The 23,751-nt window shown below is 39.6% G+C and overlaps 1 protein-coding gene across 1 annotated transcript in view; it reads left to right on the forward strand.

Moving 5' to 3' along the window:
* Positions 1-17,128: 17,128 nt before the first annotated feature.
* Positions 17,129-23,751, forward strand: part of TULP1 (TUB like protein 1) — a 46,381-nt gene continuing 39,758 nt past the window's right edge. Inside the window, exons 1-4 of the mRNA XM_063299835.1 lie at positions 17,129-17,144; positions 17,874-18,008; positions 19,809-19,961; positions 21,446-21,577. Of these exons, the coding sequence (XP_063155905.1) occupies positions 17,129-17,144; positions 17,874-18,008; positions 19,809-19,961; positions 21,446-21,577 (436 nt within the window). The remainder of the gene's footprint in view (positions 17,145-17,873; positions 18,009-19,808; positions 19,962-21,445; positions 21,578-23,751) is intronic.

The raw sequence follows: 23,751 nt of genomic DNA on the forward strand, positions 1-23,751 counted from the left end.
CAGCAAAAGATGCTAAACTGCTGTCACTTTTGCAACAACTAACCAAAACGCTCACTGCTTGACAAAACCTCAAGCTGGGACATGGAGTGATTGTAAGCACTGAACAACAACGCCACATGGTTGTTGGCAGTCAATGCACTATGTAGTTAAATTTACATCTATGTCTAGAAGTGTCCTTTATGAAATAGATTGCTGGTGGATGGTCAGAATTGATATTTCCTAAGTATGGAAGAATAGTTTGGAGAGTTTGTTGTATCACTCAGTGAGAGCACCATCTTGTGAGTAGTGGCACATTCAACCTCTGCAGCTGACATAAGGATGGTGACTCACAGCCCTTGGGCAAGGACATCTGCTGATGAGGTAAAAAAAGTCAAGACACCAGCCACAACCACACGATTGAACTTTGTGTCTTTTTTAGAGCAAGCCAGGATATGAACAACTGGAAAACAGCATGGTTTTATTGCAGGGGTGTCACACAACACATGTGAAAAGGGATGGGGCTTTGTTCACATGGTTGTGGCCACCATCCTGACTTTTGACACCCCTCCCAATATGGCCATGCTTGTGAACCATCTGCAGCCCTTAAAACCTCTCCAGGTTACAGGAAAAGGGCCAACTTTCAGTGATATAATTGATAGTGTTGGTGGGCTAAATTAAGGGCCACCAGGCTGAAAAATTTTCCAACTGCTATTCCAAGAGGAGAGGCAAGTGTGAACATGAGAAAGGGGTGGGGCTAAAACAACAGTAGGCATGCATGATTATGACTAGTGTGAAGCGAATTAGGGTGTGATGGAAAGACCTGTCCTTGCTCAAATCATAGGCAATGGAGCCAAACCTCATAGTAATGCATATGTGATAAATGCATATATGAACACAATGGAGAGATACTTGGGGCCACACATTTTGGGAGGGGTTTTAATTCCCCCCCCCCATACCTATCTTGTCTTCTCATTAAAATATCCCCCAAATGTGCTAATTTCCCCCAGATGGAAGTTTTCTGTTGCCTTCCCAGGGCAAATGGCTCTGGAGCATTAAGTTCAATGACTCCATAGCACAGAGGAAGAGTTAGCTCCCATTTCCAGCACATCAAAGCACCAACTCATGACACCATGTGGGATAGCATATCCAATCTGTCTAGCTCGAGTAAGCAAGCTGTTTGCTTCTACTACATTAAATATGCAAGAAGTGTTGCAAAAAAGCCATAAATCTCCAGTGTAAGGTCTTCCAAGAGACATCAATGCTGGTTGCCTTTGATACTTGGCATCATTTAGGACAGTGATTTGTGTGTGGCAATGCCAAATTAAAGTGATTTTGATCAGGTTTGTAAAGATGTGATTGGATGCTTGAAGGATGTCACAAACTTTATGCCAGTCAGAAAAGTTTGGGGATTATTATTCTGTTTTTATATAATAAGGAATTGAACTCCTTTGCCTTCCCCATCATATCTGCTAACATAACATCAGTTTTCCTTCTTGTCTACAGCTAATTCTTTGAGAGCCATTTGGATAATTCTGTGGTAGTAAAATGCCATCTAGTGGAAAAATTTGCCTCTAGTCCTGAAATGAAACCAACAGGGTGCAGCAAATTGACAGGAGATGCCATGCCAAAGATGGATATCGTTCCATCAAAACTAAGATCAGAATGGAGCTCTAAATCAGAGACAAGGATCTGTGTTTTTTCTGACGGGTTTGCATTCAAGCCCACCACAGAATGATTCCATTAGAACAGCATGTAAGGTAAATAATAAAGCTTATAGGAAAGTTCATGCAGGTTTCTAGACAGCAATCTGAATTTTGGAGGTAATTTGCTGTTGCCTTCTTACAAGATGTTTGTTTTTTTCTTCCCCAATTTGTCCTAGCCTGTGGCTTTGGGATTTCCCGGTAGATTCCCACTCAAGCCTGAACCTTCTCAACTTTTCTAGATAAGCCAAGGTTAACAAGGCTCAGTCATACTATTTTATTACAGGTACCCTTATTGAACACCTCCTAATATTGGCAGATATCCCATCGGAATAGAAAAGTTCTCGGTAGACTTGTAGATGAACATCAAACATCAGTACTAGTACTAGGGGATACAAGGAGCTCTGCTCTTAGCCACTCCTGTTCCATTTCTCAATTTTAAATTAGCAGCTAAAGAAACCATTCCAAAAGAGAGCCCTTTTGTTGCCGCCCCCCCCATAACTTCAGGACTGAAAGTGTTCCAGTGTCTAATAAAGGTACTATATTTTATTTTCTAAAATGACATTTGCTTTGGAGAAACTAATGTAGCAAAAGGAGTAGGAGAAAATATCTGGCTTTGTTTCTGGAGAACAATTAGCAACTACGGAGCTTCAAGCACAGGCTTAGGATGCTCCAGGTATTGTACATTTAGAGTCGAGCTCCTACATTTTGCACCAGTTGAAGTTTCCATGTACTGTTGTTCAGGATATTGCACTCTCAAGTCACAATGTGACCACAGCATGAGTATCTATGCCAGCTCTCATCAGCTCAGAAATGTCAGTAGACACAACTGTGCACACACACTCCTTCACCATTGCTGCCATTTGGGGATCCAGAGAGAGCTGGAGGCCAAGGACCACCCTTCAGAGAAAGAATAACCCATCCAGAACAGGCTAAAACCCAGTTCCAGAGCCTGGTTTCTTACTGATCAACACCTCATTGGGATTTAATTTCAGCTTCTCTAGCCTACTACTGATCTTTAGGTATTTATCTAATAATGCTGTGGATTTGGGGGATTCCTCTCTTATAGGCAGTTCATCTTTATCTGCTTGAGTCATGGAGATCTTATTTTGTGGTGCCCTGCTCTCTCTCTCATTCTGGCAAGCTATGGCCTAGATTATGAAAAGGCCAATGGGTAAGATGGAGAAGATCCTTCTTCATGATAAACGACAGACAAGACTGACTTTGCAGAATTCCAGTGCAGTTCATGTCAATTTGAGACAGATTGTTACTCATTCAGGGCAAATGCTTCTAGCCTGTCCTGATTTAATGCAAAACATTTTGTGAAGTTTCATTCATGGTCATTGCTATACCAGAGCTCTGCTATGCTCACAAATGGCAGTTTAGTAACAGTCACACCAAAAAGAAGAAATCAACATTTTTGGTATTTGCTTGCACTGAAATGCCTTACTGGAGAATGGTATAGAATAGAAAGTTTTGCATCAGTGATCATAAAGGTTGTCCTCAGATCAGAGGGATCAGGCCACTGCTTATGCCAGTCACCCCATTTTGATGGATGGTGAGATCATGAAGGCTGAGCCTTTTGGGCACGGACTGGACAGGGAGGCGGCCAAGCGAGAGCTGGCAGCTAGGCAGGGCAGCTCTCAGTCGAACTGTGTTTGCAAAGATTTACTGGGGGCTTTGGGGAGGCTATGGAAGCGATAGGAACAAGAGTTGCTACTATCAAAAAGCAAAACCAGCAACAAAAGTACAGAATAAGATGCTTATGATGCCTTATATCAGATTCATATAAGAGGTTCTGGTTGAGCTTAGGAGCCATTGGAATCGCTGTTACCAGAATTAGTGGTTAGGAGATCAAGATGGAGTTTGAGGACAGTAATGTTGTTTTTAATGGTACTTTTATACTATAGTTGCTCTGGGTGTTGTGCAAACAGCTAAAAACTAAAACTATATATAATAAAGTAAAACATACAAATTATCAAAACTTAATCATGGTCTTGCAGAGGAATCCCAAGAACCAGATCCACTAGGGCTAAGCACTGCTTCAAATTTGAAATCTCCAAAATGCAGATCAACAGGGCAGTTGCATGATTCCAGAAAAAAAAAATACTGCTAACTTCAGGGCCTGCACCATTTCTGCTCCTGCGTAGTCCAAAGCATATTTAGAGATTGAACCCAAAGCACTGCACAGCCCTAAGGCACAGTATTTCCAGATTCTAGCAATTATGCTGACCAGCAACAGACCCCACCAACCCTCCCTTGGATCCACTAGAATCTGACCTAGACCAGAATGCTATGACTAGGGAGAAGTGTCTCCAGCAAGAATTCATATCATCTTCATTTCTTGTCATTTGCACTCTCACATTAGACAACTATAGGTGGTAATTTGTCTAGGACTAGGTCATATAGCGCCTCCTAGTGGTCAGTAGTGAATATAACCATTCTAGATCAGCATTTCCTCCACCAGTTGTCAAGATCACCATTGTCTGATGTAGAAAGTGTTGGGCTCCCACAGAGATAAGGATAAATACAGTTTGTAATTTTACTTTTATTGGCTTCTAGGAAATGTTGGCCTTATAACATAGCTTATTGCTTCTGAATACTATGAAGATAATTCAGTATGTATATCCAGCCAGATTTCAAACCTTTCATGCTCTTTTGCAACATTCTCTGAAGACCCTTTTATTTCCTCTTGTCTCTAGTCCTGATGATGTCCATTGATGATGGATGCTTGCTCACATTCTCTGCATTCTTGCTCACTCATTCAAATAAGTCCACCAAATTAGGGGGTCTTCCAGGGGAGGAATGGTGGACTGAAGACATCTCTGCAAAAGCAGAGTCAACAACTGTGGCAAAGAACTGGTGAGTAGACGGGCTTTTTGGAACCTCTCCAAATAAGGAGAGAATGGGAGATTGCCCACATGTGCTCCAGACAGCTGCTTATCATGGGGAGACTGCAGGATAGCGCCCCCCAGAGGTTGGAGTGCTGGGAAAAAATGGGAATAGCCATCTTGCTCACAACCGTGGTTGGTACCTTTTAAAGGACTCTAGGTTTCCTAACCTCACTTTCTAATCATTTTTGGAAATTGTTTATTAATTACTTTTAAATTATTAAAGACCTTCGGGATGACAAGTATAAAAATGCTGGTAGAGTTTGCCTTCAATCCTGAATGAAAGAAAATTTTAATTATAAGCTTAAGAATTTAAAGAATTAGACCTAAACAGCAAAACACTAAATAAGATTTTGATCTTAGAAAGTTATAAATGGACTAAGGATCCAGAGAAATTTGGAATATAGAAACTTTTACAATACGATTTTGGAATTAATTATAAAGAACAAACAGCTTCTCGTGGAAAATAAATCTGTTTTGGTTTTTGCAAGATATAACAAAGATAAGTAATTTTATGATTATAAAAACTGGACACTAGAGGCAACTAAAGATTCTAGGCAGAGGGGGAAAAAAAACAAGCCTATCTTTTGTATTAATTAACTGGGACCTACAAAATGATGCAAAACATTATAACATTGAAAATACTAAAGGAGACTTTTGAAGAATGGAGCCAGACGTTAGTAGCCACAATATTAACAGTGTCAGTCATCATGTCTTCATCGATGGATAGACTATGTCCAAAATATGTTATTAAAGAAATGACAGATGTGGAACAAATTTTATCTGACAAGATAGAAGTGGTAATGAAAGTGGATTTACAAATGACAGGCCAAAAAATGACTTGGAAAAGGATGTCTCGCTGGATATACAAAAGAAACTGGGTGATGTTTTAAAAATCAAAAGGGAAATACAAATGATAAACCAAGAAAGTGACCTGAATAATTTTTTCCTATTTGATTTACAAAAGAGGCTTATTAAAGCCTGGAAGAACTCTGAGTGATGATATAAAGAAGAAATGAAGAGAATTTAAATCCTATGACAATATTTGAATAAACTAAAGATTAAGAGTGTTAGAAGTAAAAGGAAGGAATATAAAGTTGGTTTGTCTGATCAAGGTTAAAACAAGATTGTTGTTACTTCTGGCAAGCCTTTATGGAGTTTCTGCTGACACCAGGACTGAAAAGATTATGTTTTATGGATTTGCCTATAGATAAGGGATGGGATGGGATGAAGAGATAATTGTTTGTAACCTAAGAGGGGGTGAAGAGTTACTAAATTTGTTTATTCTTGTTGTGATAAAGGTTGGAAGTCACTTCTTTATATATTTATTATATTCTTACTTTTCTCTTTCTTCTCGTTCTTTTTTCCTTTTTCCTTACACTTTTTATTCTTTCTATTCTATTCTCTTTCTTTTTGTTTGTATTAGATTTTACTATTATAATAAAAATCTTAATAAAATATATACATAATTTGGTGGATCTCTCTCTCTCTCTCTCTCTCTCTCTCTCTCCACCAAATTAGGCTGGAATACTAACTTGATCTTTGATTTTTCCAAATTGCATTCTAGGACTGGGAACAAGTCAAGAAGATCAATTTTGGAACATCAGAGCTGGCTTTTCAAGCAGGTCTGGAAGTTTCCATGTAATCCTACTTTGCAACTAATTCTATGAATCTGAATGGAACTATCCTGGCAGCAGCTGTTAACCTCTTTGCATGACATTTATTTAGCATATTCATCAGAGTTTCTCTCTTGACAAAATCAAAATAAAAGAGATGCCAAGTGTAAAAGCTTTGAACTATAAAGCACTTGTTAAATGTAAAATTTGAAACTGGAAGTCTAAATTTTTCATGCATACTTTGGAGGTAAAAAAAAATTGGCAAATGTATTATCCATTGTTATTTATGCCTGTTTCATCTCTATGCATTATTCACAAACTGGGATGATTGCTGAATTCCATAGTTTTTTCCTGTTTCATAGATCATATTGCATATTCCTATTCTAGAACAAGAGGCAAGAATAGAGTTAATATTCCTGGGAAGTGATGTCTCATTGTAACCTAGGGTGGTCAGTTAGTAGCACTTCTGAGGTGATCAAGGCTGAAATCTCTCTCTGAAGACAGCTCATAATAACTCACCTAAATCTATTTTAAGTAGAGCCAGTTCCAACCTTATTTATTGTTGAGTGTGGATTTCATGCACTGTGATGATAGCTACTTGTAAGGGAAATTAGAAATCTCTAAACCAGGTTATTGCTTTATTTGTTCCAAGCAAGGATTATAAAGCTGGAGTTAGATTTTATGGAACTATCACTGCCAAAGACATTTGCCAGTGAGATATTGGTGAAAAAATATTCTAGGCTGTAATACTAGTGTGGATAATTGCATAAAAGCACCATGCTCTACACGTTCTGCATTTGACAGGCATAGCATAGACAATCTTGCAAAGCTACAATAATCTTCTCTTGGCCCTGTTTAAAAAAATTACAGTGACAGATGTCCTACCGTCTAGTAACAGTCCATCAGCCCCTGAAATCCTATTATGTAGTTTGAAGGAATAAGAATAATCTCCCTAGCTTTCCAGTTCCTTCTCTTCACTACAGCTCCACCAACACCTCTGCTAATTACCTGAAGAATCCTGGGTTGAAGTTTTATGCTGCTACAGAATACCTATGAATCAATGAATTTTATTCAGATTCTGAAGATTATCAACATGTGATAATAGAGCTGCTCTGCAAGGACAGTGTGATACGAATATCAAAAAGGAGCACCTACAAGGTGGAGGCATTGAAGTCTTCTGCTTGATGTACAAGACACTGAAGTCATACATCCTATAGCACATTGCTTTATTTATGCCAGTGCTGGAGAATAAGTTGCATTCTTCCCATACAACTGCAAAAAAAGGTGGCTGTTCTCTCCAAGACAGACCCTTTTCCTCTTTGAATTAGTGGTTCTACATTGTTTGCAATGCCTCTTCAGTCAGACATCCTCCGTGAAGTATGGGCATCCGATGGGTAAGTCTATGTACATTCCCCTTAAGCAAGGATAAACTGTCTTTGGAGTGACACTGGCAATCTAGACAGGAACTGAAAGTAGATTATTTTATCAGGTCCTTCAGTGCCAGCTCCAGTTCTGCAATGAGATAAGACTTAGACAAGACGGCTTCAGTTAACCCTCATCTCTGGGTGAACGTTCTCTTCATCTCTCTGGCTACTATAAATTTGCTCATCCTTTTCCTCTGGACAAGGAAAGGGAAAATCTATCTTATTACTGCTTGTATGCTCAGGAAGGAAAGTAAATAGTGGCAGCAATAGGGTGGAGAATCAAGCTGGCCAGCAGGTCTTAAGGATATTGATGCTCAGTGGACCTGTGGTCCTTCTCAACATTCCCCTCCTCATGATTAAAATAATAGGAAGCCCTTCTAGGGTTCATCTGTGAAAACATGTTTAGAGATTTTCAACATTATCAGTTATATCATATTTGCAGTAAATAATATCTTAACTCCTAATGGTTTTCCCATGTGTGCATTTAGTTCAAAATAAGGAAAGTGAATGAAGTGAGTCAAATGAGTGAAAAACTAGTTTAGTTTTCCAATCTTTGAACTGAAAGTTGCTATTCTTTTGCTTTCTCACATCATCCACTTAACAGCCTGATCTCAGAACTGTTTTTGAAAATTGGACATGCAGCTTGATAGACTGAAGAATTTCTCTACTTTTATGTTCCATTGATTATAGCAGAGATTAATTTCATACAATGTTTTAAGTACCTATAGATGGATGGATGGATGGATGATTTGGCTGTCTCATGAGGTTTTGATCATCTCTATTTTTTTAAAAAAATATATAGATTATTTATTTTAAATTAGACCTTTGGATGTCAGGTTCCATGACATCAATGGACCCAGGAGTTATGGGTATTGTTTATTATTGACAAGAATGAGCAAAAGTGGGTTTGAAATGGCATGCATTTATTGGTACCTAAAGATGATTTGTCTACTAATTAAAAGAAAAAATTAACAACTTTAGGCCACACTGATATGTACACAGTTTTAAAGCGAACGGTTTACGACAGCTGTGGCAAACATTAAACTGAAGTAGTTTGGCCTATTGTGAAAGGGTGTGTTTTGATTAGTGTTATGCAGTTTGTACCAATCCAGTGCCTCTAAGTGTGTTGAATATCACTCCTGTCATCTATGCTGACAGGCAAGGATGGGAACTGTAGTTTAACGTATCTCAGGAGCACCAGGTTTAGCACTGGTCAGACCCCCATCTCTATCATGAACTCACAAGGTAGAGTCTCTCAGTTTAAGTCTCTACCTACTCATCCACCCATTTGCAGTACTGTATGGAATTACTCACCTAGCTTGCAAGTTTGGTATTATTATAAGTTTTTATTGGGCCATCCAAATGCATTTCATAAATGGCCACTGTCGTGATAGGTTTTTCCACCTAGAAATCTATAGAGTTCCTAATATTTGTTGCAGCCCCAGTGTACAAACTGCCCCAAGTTCTAATTATTGTAACTTTGGGTCTTGAACATAAATGTACTGAGCACTATTCAATGTGGCATTATCTTAAATATACATCAGCCCTACAAAGCAGTCCAGACTAAGAAACCAGTGCTATATAGGTCAGGATTACTTTTATCATAACAACGAAATCTGAATGGCTTCTCCCTTCCCTCCCTTTATCTTCAAGTGAACTAGGGAGGGGATTGTCTGAGATGTTTTCTCATATTATTTTCTTGGCCCGGACTTAAGCCACATTTATCTGACCATTGCCTTGATAGTGGCTCTTCCCCTGCCCTCTACAATATCTCTCTTTTCCACTTTTATCTACAATTTAGTGATATAAGTCAGTCTTCTGTCTGGGCTCCTCCAGGCCTGTTGTGACTAAAACACCCATGATTCCTAGATGGCATGGCCAACAGTGAGTTGCAAAGGCTTGTGTAAGTGTTTATATCCTGTCTTTCTGCTGCAAAAGCACCATTCAGGGCAACTTAAATATTATTTAAATTATCTTTCATAAGAGCAGCTATGTAAGATAATCAAGTAAAAGACAGGCAGGATCAGCTATTAAAAATAAAATAGAATCATAGAGTTGGACACATGTCCCTGACAGAGGGCTACCCAGTCTTTGCTTGCACACATGCAGTCAAGGGGATCCCACTGCATTTCTGGTTCACCAGCTCATCAGTGAAACTACTTTTACTGATAGGAATTTTTTTCTAATATTCATTCAGAATCTGTCATCAGCTAATTCAAATCCATTAGTCCCTGTAGGATCCTGCTCAACAGTAGAGAACATAAGAGCTTTGGGGCTGATCTAGGCTTAATTATATACAGGGAAACCCAACCAACCGCCCAGAGTCCCTCTCTTGGGGGAGATGGGCGGTAATTAAATTTGAATAATAAATAAATAATAAACTTTAAAAAATAAATCTGTCATGATTCACTTAATCTCAAACCTGGATCCAAGACAATTTATGGCCTCACTCATTGCATTAAGCCATGTTTGTTTGTAAACCATAGCTCAACTAGGTTAATACATCACAAATGCCATAAATCATAGTTTACAAACTATAGTGCTTGAGTTTATACATCATGATAATCTGAACGCAAACAAAACATATTAAGGCTTAATGGAGTGTATGACCATCTAACAAAAGTCTGCTGTGATGAAATAGTTTGCAACATTATTTTGAAATCTGCGCTTAATTTTTAAGATGTTGTCTGACTAAGGACAGTCTATTAAATCTGGTTTGAATCCTGACTTACTCTTTGAGTTCAAGAGATACTGCCAGCTATGTCTGAGAAGATTTGTACAATGCATATTGTACATATGGTCTCTCCTTCACATCCAACAATCTACTAGATTCATATTCATTTTATGTATATTTATTTAAATAAAGAGGTTCTCCCAAAGAGCTTTAAAAAAATCACCAATGCTCAACCAACAAGTATCACAACAGCTCCTCCCCAGTCTGTTTAGTAAGTGCTATAAAAGAGCTTTAATCGCCCAGCTAAAATTAATCAGTGGAAAGGTCAACTGGCACCTTGGGAAGAAGAGCACGAAGTTGGAATAAGATAACCAAGAAGTCTTTGCTCCACCAAATATATAGCATGCAGAGCAAGGCCTCTGAGGAATAACAGAGTACTGTAGTTAAGCGTCATCTGCACAGATCTGCATGGCCCACAGATGGCAGCAAAGAGATCCAGATGTTTGCAGTCCAGATATGGTCTGTGTGGAGGGAGGCAATGTTTCAAGTATCTTGCTTCCAAACTATGTTAGGTTATCAACAGTACTCAAATATGGCAGTTGCAGTCTAACATATAAAGAGGGTGGAAAGATTGGGGTACGGCATGGATTTATTGCTTCATGCCGGCTCACCACTTTTCTAATATTCCTACATCAAGGATGAAGAAGGTGAATTGGAACTGCTGTCAGAGAAAGACGAAGGAATATACGGTGCAAAAATAACAAAATGGGTGATGATTCTACCATATGATTGTCTATCTGCAGTATCACCTGCTGGCAACAAAGCGTCCCATTTCATTCATGGACATTATTTGTGCTGTGTTACTAATGTCTGCAGTGCTACCTTTAATCCAGTCCATTTACTCCTCAGACATTAGTTATTTATTCTTTGGATACAATGTATGGGTTTGGAAGCGGAGCAGTTAGAGGTCTGATTTATTCTTAGATGAGAAGCTTCCAAGGAATATGCCGCCCAGAGTCACATGCAAGTGAGATGGGCGGCTATATAAATTTAATAAATAAAAAAAATAAAAAAAATTATTAGGGTTGTAGGCTAAGACTGGGCAATTGAAATAAAATCCCAGAACAAGGCAGTGGCAAACCCCTTCTGTTCCACATGGGTATGAAGGAAATGACATGGACATCAACTATAGGAATCAAATTGCCTTGAGGGCCCCTTTACCTTCTGTTTCATGGAGGTGCAATGGCCCAGGTTTGTCCCATAAACATTTTCACCCTCCAGTTTAAAGCAGGTCTTTCTAATTCCTTGTGGTGTTTTCTTTATCCCCCTTCCATTAGTGCAAATGAGGAACCTGTGAACCCGCCGCTGCAGAGACTTAATAAACAGGTAGGAAAAATCTTCCCATCCAACCTTTACTTTGATAGTGTACTACATACACTAAGCTGCATGTGCCCCTACACTATTTTGAATTTCTTTGCTTACACATTGAGCAGATCCTGAGGTTAGAATGTCCCTTTTCACACTAGTGATGTGCCATGCCTTAAAACATCGTTCAGCCATCACTGTGGCTGGATCCATTGGTAATAGACAGGCTTCACATCATTAGTGTGGAAATGGCCAATGACTACGTCCCAAACTTTATTTTTTGCAGTTCAGTCCCACCCTTCCTTCAATAGGCACTTGCACAAGGTTGTTCCATAACCCACAGCTTTATGATGAGATCAGTGTCCTCCTCACATACATTATGAGTAGGTGGGCACAACTTCCATAGTATTAATCCCTGTTTATCATCCTACATTCTTGCAACATCTAGCCTCAATTACATCATAAACTACCTTGTCTCCCCACATAGACAGAGGGTTGAGATTGCTAATCTGAACAAATTAATCTCATAAAAGAAGATTGCAGGCATCATTCATATCACCAAGCCCTTATTGGCAGAATCTGCACCAGCACCATTTTTCAAACATTTATTTTTCAACAACATGACCTGCATTTGATCAGTCACAATTAATTATAGTTTATGACTAATGGGATTGACTGTAAAGTAATCTTGATCCATCTGCTTCCTCTGTGAAGTATTTCTGAATGACCTCAATCTCAGAGGAACCGTGTTGTGGTATTTGAGAGCATCTTGTATAGTTTCACAATCCCTTTTAACACATAATGGGGAAATAACCTTGCATTAAGCCATCTAAAGGGTGCAATCTGTGTAAACTTTTGAGAGCTTCAGATCTCTTCATCAAGCAAGATATTACAAAAGGAAGATGGGGGTGGGGGAGAGACTTTGACCAAAAAGCCCTAAAGCCTGTGTGATCCAAGTCTGAGATGTTTTATACAGGTTCTAGATTTTTCTGCGATGCAAGAGATAGTTACTCCCTATTTTTAAAATTATAAAATCCACCAGCACCAAATCCTTTCTCCATCTTTCAGTGAAGCACATAGGGTCTTAATCTCCCAATCACATTTATCAGAACTCCTGCATAATGTCCAGGAGAGAGTTAATAGTAAGCATCCTTTGATACTCCCTGATAAATGCAGCCAATGGTTTGGATCATCCAACTATGTGTGTGTGTGTGTGTGTGTGTGTGTATTTGTATCTGATCATGCATACACTACAGCCTTATGCCATTTCCATTGTGTAATAAAGGAAGGCCCATGGGTGGAAAGTGGTGTCTCCTACCTCCACCCCTTATTATGTCATCTAATAGTGGGTGGGTGTGTCAATATTTTCTGCTTCCTTGTATTTGAAAAGAACCTGTATGTTGGAGCTGTATAGCTTAAACTAGGGATAGGCAATTCACAATAGGTGAGCAATCTCCACCATCTTACCCAAGCCCATTTTTGGTTTCTCCATAAATCATACCAGTAACAAAAAAATTCAGCAGCTAACCACCAAGATATAGTGGTGCAAGCTTGCTTTCCCCCCCTCCTTCTCTCTTTATAAAGATAAGCATCCAGCAGGCTTCACAGAACTGTTTTATAAAACAACCTTCCCAACTTCCAAAAACCCAAGTCCTCTACCAGGTCTGGGAGCATCTGCAACACCCCATCCCCTGCCCTAAATCCAAATCCAGCCCAAAAATGTGCTTTCCCATCTTAGTTTTAAAGCTGCACTTCATGGCTTGGAATAGGTATGTAACTACGTAACATAGCATTGCCCACAGATTTTCTTCTTTATAGAGGACCTTGTAAACTCTGTCCTTGTCTAAAAATCTCACTCTTTTATAGTTTGCAAATACTGACTCAAGCTGATTTGCCCCATCATTTGAAGACAAAGGTGGAGTGACTGTTTTAATCTTGCCACATAAAGAAATGCACACTCTCCTCCCACAGCGGGCCTAAGGAGTGGGTTGCTGTACTGGAGTCCTCACACAGCCCTTTTCAAGAAGAAGTAAAGTTTCAGGAGTTGCCTCCCACCTTGCAGTGTAACCTGGCCTTCATACAAACTCTGCAGTTATATTTAAAACATTTGATTTCCTTGTGTGAACTCCTTTTTGAGCATGTGGGCATCATATTCCCTGAATGAATGAATGAATGAATGAATGAATGAATGAATGAATGAGATGGAATCAATCACTTTCACTGCTTAATTTTGGTTATATCCGATAGTTCCAACGTTCTAGCTACAAAGCAACAAAGAGCTGAGGAATATGCCCAAATCTCTATGGCTTGTTGAAAAGGATCTTGCAAATTGCAGTTGGAGAGAAGTAACACTTAGTCTTGCCATGATGTAAGCAAATGAAATCAGTATTTTCTTTAACATCTAGGTTGTTCTTTAACATCTAGGCAATGTTCTGTCTCTCTGCTAGTGATATCCTTACCTGACCAGGTGAATAAACAACTTCTTGTTTGTTTCCTTCTTTGCTACCAACTGGAACTCTGACTGGTAAGTTCTTTTAAGGATCATTGCCATCTTATCCAATAGGGTTACTTCAGCTGCAAACATATCTTGGCATACTTACAAGGAAGAATCTTTGGTTATGGAATGGAATCTTCTAGACTTTATTGTCCTTAACTGTTTTTAAATCAGTAACTCTAATAATGGGATTATGTCATATAAACACTGCCAATTAAGTTCGAGAAAGCATGATGGTATTGAAAATGTTAGCAAGAACTTAAGATTTCTTACCATTTATCATATTAGCACTCTTTAGATATTAATTTCATTCAGATGAAGGATGCTCCAGATGTTTTTGTCATGCTACAGCTTCTTTCTCTAATCAGTAACATGCCTATGTGCTTTTAAAGTTATTGATGCAAGAAAAAAGGGAGATAAAAGTTATATTTCTTGGATTCCATAGATACTGTCAAATACTGTTGGATATCAAATATAGGATATCAGAGACTGACCCGAAATACAGGAATTGGATATACATCCTCAGAATCCATGGTGGAGGGTTTTCAGTGCAAACTGAAACGTATTTATGCAAAAGCAGATCTCACTGTGGATGCACGGAACTGCAGCCTAAAGCAAAGTCAGATTTCTTGCAGTTGTAATAAACATTGTCTCAGAGATATGTTGCAAGTTTTATTACTGTTTATCAAATGCTGAGATCCCCTGGGTAAAGACTAACATTGAAAGAAAAGGCATTATCCTAGTTAGATGTCAAAGATACCATCCCAATCTTCATTGGTGCTGTTTAACAGCCCTTAAAAAAAGCTGTCCATCAAATAATTATGAAGTATCTTTGCCATATCTGGGACAAGTCATTTCTACTTTTCTGTGCCACATTCCAGATCATTATTTCAGTGTGCCAAGGTACTGGAGAGGGTTTACAAGTTCAGTCTCTTCAGCTAACGTTGGCCTGACTTCCAATGATTGAACTGAGATGTACCTCTTCCTAGTTGAAGTAGACACGGACTTCACATATGTATTCTTCTGTGCTGGGTGAATTTCACATCTGGGATACATACTGAGTTTACACAACACCATTTTTGTGTTACGCAACTTTATGGAAATCAGGTTAACAAACACAACTGTTGAGTTCACATAACAAGTTATGCCCAAACAAACAAAAGAAATTATATTATGAGTTAATAAGATGGTCTTGGTTCACACACCATATTAAGAGAATGGCTGAGATCCCACAACACACTGAACTACAAACTATCAAACCCATTTTAACATACTGTAGTTTAATATATGATCTACCCAATGAGTAGCAATTCTCAGCAGAACTAGTAGGGGTATAAAATACATCATAGTATTTATGTAATCTTAACTTTTTCACAAAACTACCTGGCAAATTCCCATATACCACATCGTTATATACATGTATTTTACACAATATATCTGAAGAGTAATACATATCCATTTTTTTGTATCTGTTTAATCATGTCTAATTCTCGGAGACTGCCTGGACAAGTTCCTGCAGTTTCTTGGCAAGGTTTTTCAAAAGTGGTTTGCCATTGTCTCCTTCCTAGGGCTGAAAGAAAGTGACTGGCCCAAGGTCCCCCAGTTGGCTTTGTGCCTAAGGTGGGACTAGAACTCAGGGTTTCCCAGTTTCTAGCCTGTTGCCTTAACCACTACTCCAAACTGGCTCTCATACATATCCATTAATCTATGGCAAAATTCCAGCTGATACAATGAGGCCAAATACAATCCATATTATGACTTACTATGAAACTGAATCATTTAGTTTCTCCCTAGGTTTCATTAGCCATCTAAGCAGGGCTAATGGTTGTGCAGCCCAAAATAATTCAAGGCTCATGCAAGATGGATGGAGTTGGTTCTGCCCTGTTCATCGCTATTCATAACAGTGTGGTTTCACTAGGTGTAGCTTGACTACCAAAATCTGGGTGACCACTAGATGGTAGCAAAGAGATACCTAAAACTTTAACTGATTTAATGGTTGCAGATTTTTGCAGCCCTGATATAATATGCCAACTTTCACCACATTTTCTTTTATCTTGTTAATTGGAAATGAATAAATGCCCACTATCATTTGGGGTGACAACAGCATATTTGATAATTTATATTTTAATAAACATTAACTTGAGTTGAAAGCAATTATTATTATCATTGCTTTAATTATCTTTTTTCTTATTTTTATTTACATTTGCCCTCCCACTCCCTCCTCCCTCCTCCTTTCTCTTTTTTTCTTCTTTAAATTTCTAACCTTGATGGTTAGGAAGAAAACCATGATAATGTGATTAAGGCTTACTTCATATGTTTTGAAAAAACAGTTAACTACATATATAAAAAAACTCTTTTTCACCAACTCATAATTTTAGAGGCATTGGCAGTAGTAGATTGGTTTTACATATTGGCTGCTTTGTTTATTTTAAAACATTCCCATGGCTGCAAGCCTCTCTGAAACTACTCATTTACTCCTCTTCTCAGTATTGTTCACTTGTGAGTAGGCCTGAATTATGGTACCTTTTCACACTTTGCAATCATAAGAGACTGCTTTCTTCTTAGGTTTTGATTCAGAGCCATCCCTCACATCCCTCTCCTTTTTCAGGCAACCAATATGAGTTGCATTTGTGTGCAAGTGGATACACACTAACAAACATAGAAGCATCCACAAATATGCCACTGTACATTTTCTTATAAGTACAGGTCAAAAATGCCAAATAAACCAGCGATGTATACATTCTGCCCTCAGAATAAATTAAACATTGATTTTGCTTTTTTTGACCAATGATTGGTATATTCATGCATTTTTTAATTTAAATAGCAAAGGCTATAAATACACTGAAGGCAGGCAAGTTGGGAACATATAGCTAGGGAGAGGAAAATTGTCACAGCAGGGCAAGATTTATAGAATCTTGTACTAATTTTAACCTGGTTTGAGAAGGGAGGGAGGAAGGAAGGAAGGAGCAATTTTAGTGGGTCCCAATGTACCAAAGTTCAGGTATCAATGGCCTGTTTGCTGATGTTCTGATCCTCTGCCAGTCTCTAAGTGGTCCTTTGTCCCCACCTAGTTGTGGTGTTCTGAAACTCTGCTTTGAACACTGTTTCTTACTGCCCCTCTATACTTGCTATCAGATCCTTTGAAGCAGAGACTCCAGAGCTAGAACTTTCGATATGCATAGCATGTGCTTAATTGTGGAGTCCTTGGTGCTCTCTGAGCTTGGTTGTTTGCTTGCAGACATTACCTGACTAGGTAACATCATCAGTGATCGGTGATAGTATTACCTAGTCAGGTAACGAAATGTCTGCAAGCAAACGACCAAGCTCAGAGAGCACCAAGGACTCCACAGTTCAACCCTGAGCTATGTATATTCTCTTCTATTGGATGTGCTTAATTACAGAGGTCCCTCCCACATATGACAATGCAGTAGAAGCCTGCATTTCCTCTTTGAGTATTGTCTACCAAATTGGAAAAAATTCTGTAGAGCTTTCCAATAAATGCCCATATCTGTCATCAGGACTTCCTTCCTGTGGTCAATACCAAGTAGGGGGGGTGGCAAACGTTTATTATTACAGAAGTACCCTACAGTATTTGTAGGAAAACGTGGATAGTATTTGCTATGTAGCATACTTATCATACTCTGAAATTATATAATTCAATGTAGAGACCATTTTATCATCAAGATACTGCATTTCCATCACGTTTTACAACCTGTGTTTCCTCCTACAGCCACCCATCTGCTGGAGCAGAAGCTGAGGAAGAAATTGAAAGAAACTACACTGGAAGCAAAGCCTAAAAAATCCAGAGTGAAAAAACAGGAAAAATCAAGCCCTGCAGAGGAAGCCAATAATGCTCCAGCTGAGAGTAAGGGAGCAGCAATTGTTCATTATCACATCAGAAGTATAGATACTGGTCCATGAAGAGGACTCAGTGCCGTTATCTTCTTTTTGGCAGCAGACAGGCGTAGAATCACTGAGCATTCAGCTCATCATGCTGGTGATTGGCTTGTGGGGAAGGGTGACAGGGGAAAGATAGCTTAGCCGCACTCAGTGAAGTAACCTCCATCCTTCCTCTCTTTCTCCCAGGTTTCTGAACAACTGACATTTTAGTACATAGACAAAATGTTTCTTTTCATCAAAGCATTTGACAGATGAAAGTTGGATTGATGATATTTTAATTTTTTAAATTTACTAATTAATATTTATTTACTGTACATGTTAGATTTATATGCCACCTTTCCTCTAGAAGCTCAAGGTGGTACAGATAGCATTCATATGACTCCTCTGTGGCTGAGGCTGGACTTGAACTTTTGTCTCCTTTGTTCTAGTCCAACACTTTAGCCACTATACAGGTAGTCCTCGACTTATGACCACAATTGGGACCAGAACTTTGGTCGCTAAGTGATGTGGTCATTAAGTGAGGCATCACGTGACCATGCCCAATTTTATGATCTTTTTTGCTGCAATTGTTAAATGAATCACGTGGTTGTTAAGTGAATCCAGCATCCCCCATTGATTTTGCTTGTCAGGAGCCGGCTGGGAAGGTCGCAAATGATGATCATGTGACCACAGGATGCTGCAACCGTCATAAATACATGCCGGTTGCCAAGCATCCGAATTTTGATCACATGACCGTGGGGATGCTGTGATGGTTGTAAGCGCGAGGACTGTTCATAAGTCACTTTTTCCAGTGCCATCGTAACTTTGAACAGTCTCTGAACAAACGGTCATTAAGTCAAGGACTACCTGTATCACATTGGCTCTCCATAAGATATTTCATTTAATGAGCTAGCAAATATATTATTTTATGATAATAAAATACATTTTTGTGCAAGTTAATTGCAAAGTGCAATAAACACATGATTGTATCTGCCAAATAAAAAGATCAGTGTATACATTTAGTACCTAAAGGAAAATGAATCCCTGTAGAGCAGGGAAGAGGCCATTTAAAGAGTAGGAGGGGTTAAACTTTTCCCCTGCCAAGGATTGTACCCCCAGAACTGAGATATCTCTAGTTTTACTGGCAAAATGCTAAGACCAGAAATAAACTCTGCCCAAAGGAGGAAGGAATTCTTACAGAAAGGTATTTTCAATGCGTAAATCTTGATGGGAATGGCCTTTCACCTGCTAGAGTAATACATTAGATCCCCTAATTTTATAGGAATCTCTTCTGAACCAAGTTAGAAAATGTTGTTTTCCCATCTAGTGTGGCCTTAACAGTAATCAGCTTCCTGTACTGCACACACCATATTCTACTCTGGTGTTTCTCAACCTTGGCAATTTTAAGATGTGTGGACTTCAACTCCCAGAATTCCACAGCCAGCCATCCTGGCTGTGAAATTCTGGGAGTTGAAGTCCACACATCTTAAAATTGCCAAGGTTGAGAAACACTGTTCTAGTCAGATTCATCCAGAAGAGGGCAGACACACATTAGGCAGGGCACATCCAAAGTATCCTCTAGCAGCTGGGACATAGCCATCTCTTTGTCCCAAGAATCAACACTGCTCAAGAGAAACAGGGCAATCCTCTTTGATCCCAAAAGACGAGGTGTTTGCTGCTTTCCCAAAGCCACTGCGTTCTTCAAAGCCTTCCCATTGTCTGTCTGTATTTTACCTCATCCTTCATTTGTCAAATACCTGTCTTGACTCTATTGTCTCTTCCTCAGCTGTTATCAGAAAAGTAAGAAAAAACAAAAAGGAGAAGCCACGAGAACGGGGTGAGAAAGACACGTATGCCAAATTCATTAAGGATCCCAGAAAAGAGAAGGAAAGCCCTTCTTCTGATGCCAGCGTGAGCAAGACACCAAAAAAGAAACATGGTAAGGCACCACCAGCTCCTGCATCCTGTGTTCCAAGGAAGGTCATTTCTGAAGAGCCAGCCTCATCTCACACTTCAAGCCCTCTGCAGCAGTTTCAAGCCATCACAGGAGTGTTGACACTGCTGGGTTTCCAGTCTGCTGATTGGCCAATTGAAGAGTGGACACACACACACACACACACACACAGAGGCACCTAGGCAGAGCTGCATCCCTTCCATTGCCCTGTTTGCTTTCTTGTGGCAGGAAGAAAGAAAGAGAGAGAGAGAGAGAGAGAGAGCAGACACTTCCACTAATCCATGGGGGAGAGGACCACAAACCAGGCCCTTTCTACAACCAGGGAAAACAAGGTGGGATCATGCCACAGCACTGTGGTGGCTTGGCTGCAGTAAGAAGGAGAGAATTTCCAGGAAGTGGGAATTGGGATGAGGTGGGAGTTCCTGTCAATTGGAAAATGCCCACCCTACAGCTTCAGAGAAACTGCTTGGTGTCATGAATTCCTATACAGATGTAGTAACAGCACAACCCCACTCCCCTTTGGTTGGGTCTGTTTCTTCTGGACAAATTATATTCTTCCAGTCCTGTATTCCAGTCATGAGCCCCATCTCACCAGGTTTCAGTAATACCAACAATGCCATATTTGCTTTTCACCGCCCCGCATGAGGACTTCCACTTATCCTTATTTGTTCTCCATACTCTGCACATTGGTGTATAGCAGTGTTTTTAAAACTTGGCCACTTGAAGATGTGTGGACTTCAACTCCCAGAATTATGCTGGCTCGGGAATTCTGGGAATTGAAGTCCACACATCTTCAAGTGGCCAAGTTTGAAAAACACTGGTGTACAGGCAGGTTTGAAAAACACTGGTGTATAGGCAAAATATATTCTTTTTTTTCTGCCTGTAGATTTAGCTTTATGAAAAAACTCATCACAAATGTGGAAACTTCACTTTTCCAACATCATGCTTGAATTCTGGAATATTTAAAGATGTTAATTTAATCTCCAGCCTAATGAAACTGACAAATCCTGAAAGTATAGCATTTCCCCAATCATGGGTGTCGGCAGGGTGTGGTCAAAAAGTCAAAATGGCAGCCAGGACACTGTGATCACATATAAAAAACAGGTGGGGCACATAAAAAAACAGGCTGAGCAATAACCACACCGTTGTGGCCATCATCTTGTGTTTTTTGGCCACACCCTGGGACATCCCTGCCCCTAATCTATCCAGTAGCATGAGTGGAGGGAATATATCATGCAAATTAGATAAATTTAATTGTGTACACTTTGCAGAAGCCTGTGAATAAATCCTTCATTACTATACAGTAATAATAGTGACAAACAGAACAGGAACATTCTTAGCTCCAAAACTAAAGGATTCTATTTGTATGTAATATTTCACCTCTTTTTCCCCTTTTAATAGCTTTGAAACCATTGCCTCTTCTGTTTTCCCTCTATTAACCTCTACTTATTCAAACCTCAAACCTTTAGAGGATTCTGAAGATGAAATTGAAGAGGAAGAGGAGGAGTTTGAAAGTGAAGATCCACCCAAAATGTCCAAAAGAAGGATCCTCAAAGATATTCCATCAGACAAAAGTAAGGGGAGGAAGGCCAAAAGTAAAGGTGAGTTTGAAGTTCAGAGTTAGGCTGACCATACATCCTGTTTTGAACGGGACAGTCCCTTTTTTTAACATTTCCCGACCATCCCGTCATTTTAATATAAGTGTCAATTCTGTCCTGTTTTTTAAAAACATTGGAGCCCTTATTGGGAAAAGTGGGAAGAAATTGAAATCGAAAAGGAGGCTGACTTGGCAGTAGTTCTCAATTTGGCGGGAAACCTAGAGCAGGAACCGCAGGAACAGCTGATTGGCAGTGAGCAAGAGGAAGAGTCGCTGCCACCAATCAGTGCAGTGGCAGACGGTCGGAAAAGCACACCCAGCAGAAAAGAAGCCGATTGGCTCTCAGGCCAAAACAGCGGGAAGAAAAAGAAATAAAAGGGTGCACCAGAGAGGAACAGGTTGTTGGGGACAACCATTCACTAGACTCCTCTGTTCCTGTCCTCCTGTCCCAGCTTGCCACCACCCTCAGCCCTCTGTTTCTCCAGCCTCCTGCCGCCTCGTTCCTGTTCTCCCATCCCAGCTCGCCGCTGCCCTCAGCCTTCCGCTGCCTCAGCCCGCCACCGCCCTCAGCCCTCCTGCAACCTCTCCACCCAACGCCACCCCTGCACCAGAATCTCTGGACCCAACCATTGCTGCATCTCCCCCTCCTTCACCTTCCCAGCTTACCGTCAATAACTTTGTTTATCGTCTTTTTTGTGAATACGGAATATTACATAAGTTTAACCCCGTCCTGTTTTGCTATCCCAATGTCCTGTTTTTGTCTCAAGGAAATATGGTCAGCCTATTCAGAGGCTATTTATGAACCATAGACAAGCTGGTTTAGATGTGGTTTCCTTTCTATGAGACTTCTGTAGTTCTCTGGGAGAGACGGAAACTATTCCCAAAAAACTTTTGGGAAACCATACCCATAAGCTGCTACCTGCAGGATAGATATATCCAGAAAAAAAGCTTGTTTCTGTTTTCCAGTGCCTTGGAAGAAGCATGTTTTTAAAACTGGTTAAAGTTAAAGCTATTGTGGAATTCACTTTTTAAAACCACTGCTCTGCAAATTGAGTTAGGAAAAAAAGAGCAGAACGTTTTTATGACATGGGAGGACACCTGCAAATCTAATGTCACTAGTAGACCTATGATTCCACACAACATGGGAAGAGATTCTCAACAGCAAACACTGAGAGGATGTAAAATAAGCAATCTTTTTCCTCCTCTACAGCTAAAAGCATAACTTCCTATCTCCCCTCACCTAAATGATGTTTATTTATTTAGTCACCTTTGTGTCCCATGCAACCTACTCCTTATGATTCTGGCTTATGATATACTAAAAAAAAGCATATGAAAATGAAATTAAAAATGATTAATAAATACAATGATTAAGTACTGTTCGTAAAAGCTATTGCTACACTTACGAGGATCTATCTGCTTGAATGCCTTTGGGGAGAAAACATGTTTCTGAATGCTGCTCCAAAAGAAGGGGATTACTCCTGATACAGTACAGTAATGCAGTTCTCTGAGTCCCAGTCTCCCAGTTTCCTTCCGAGTGGGTAGCCAAAACATTCTCTCCCTGTTACACTGTGCAAGGTGAGCAGATTGTACTTGGAAAAGATGGGATGGGATGGGTTGGGATGAGCTGGCCCAGAAAACTACTGACAAGCAATGCAGCCCATGCAACGGACATGCAGGACTAACTGCTCATCAAGCAGGCAGACACACACATTCTCTACCAGCTGCAGTTTCTGAGTTACTTCACATGAAGCAAATTGCAGTCTTCTGAGAGATGACAAGGGCATGAATCACAGACTTCAGCACTTCATATGTAATATAACCTTAATAACAGAAGAGGACTTCAATTAAATATTTTATTGTTCTTCCTGATACATACTAATGACTGTAATGATACTTGATAATATAGTGATATTGCTCAGATCTTTCATGCAAAATACCGGCGATAGACCATTTTCTGTTTGAAAAACTGCTTTGTGATTTGGATGAGAGGGAAATGAACAAATAGAAGACTGCAATTTGACATGAAAGAGGAGTAAATGGTAAAGAATATGACTTAACAAATGGAAATAAACAAACAAACAAAAACAGTTCTATATCCGTAAAACTAAGGGAAAGAGGAGGAGATAACAGGATTGAATGAAAGTGGTCTGGTTTTGTGGAATGGAATTAATTAATACC

This window comes from Candoia aspera, chromosome 3 (assembly GCF_035149785.1).
Source record: "Candoia aspera isolate rCanAsp1 chromosome 3, rCanAsp1.hap2, whole genome shotgun sequence".
NCBI lineage: Eukaryota > Metazoa > Chordata > Lepidosauria > Squamata > Boidae > Candoia > Candoia aspera.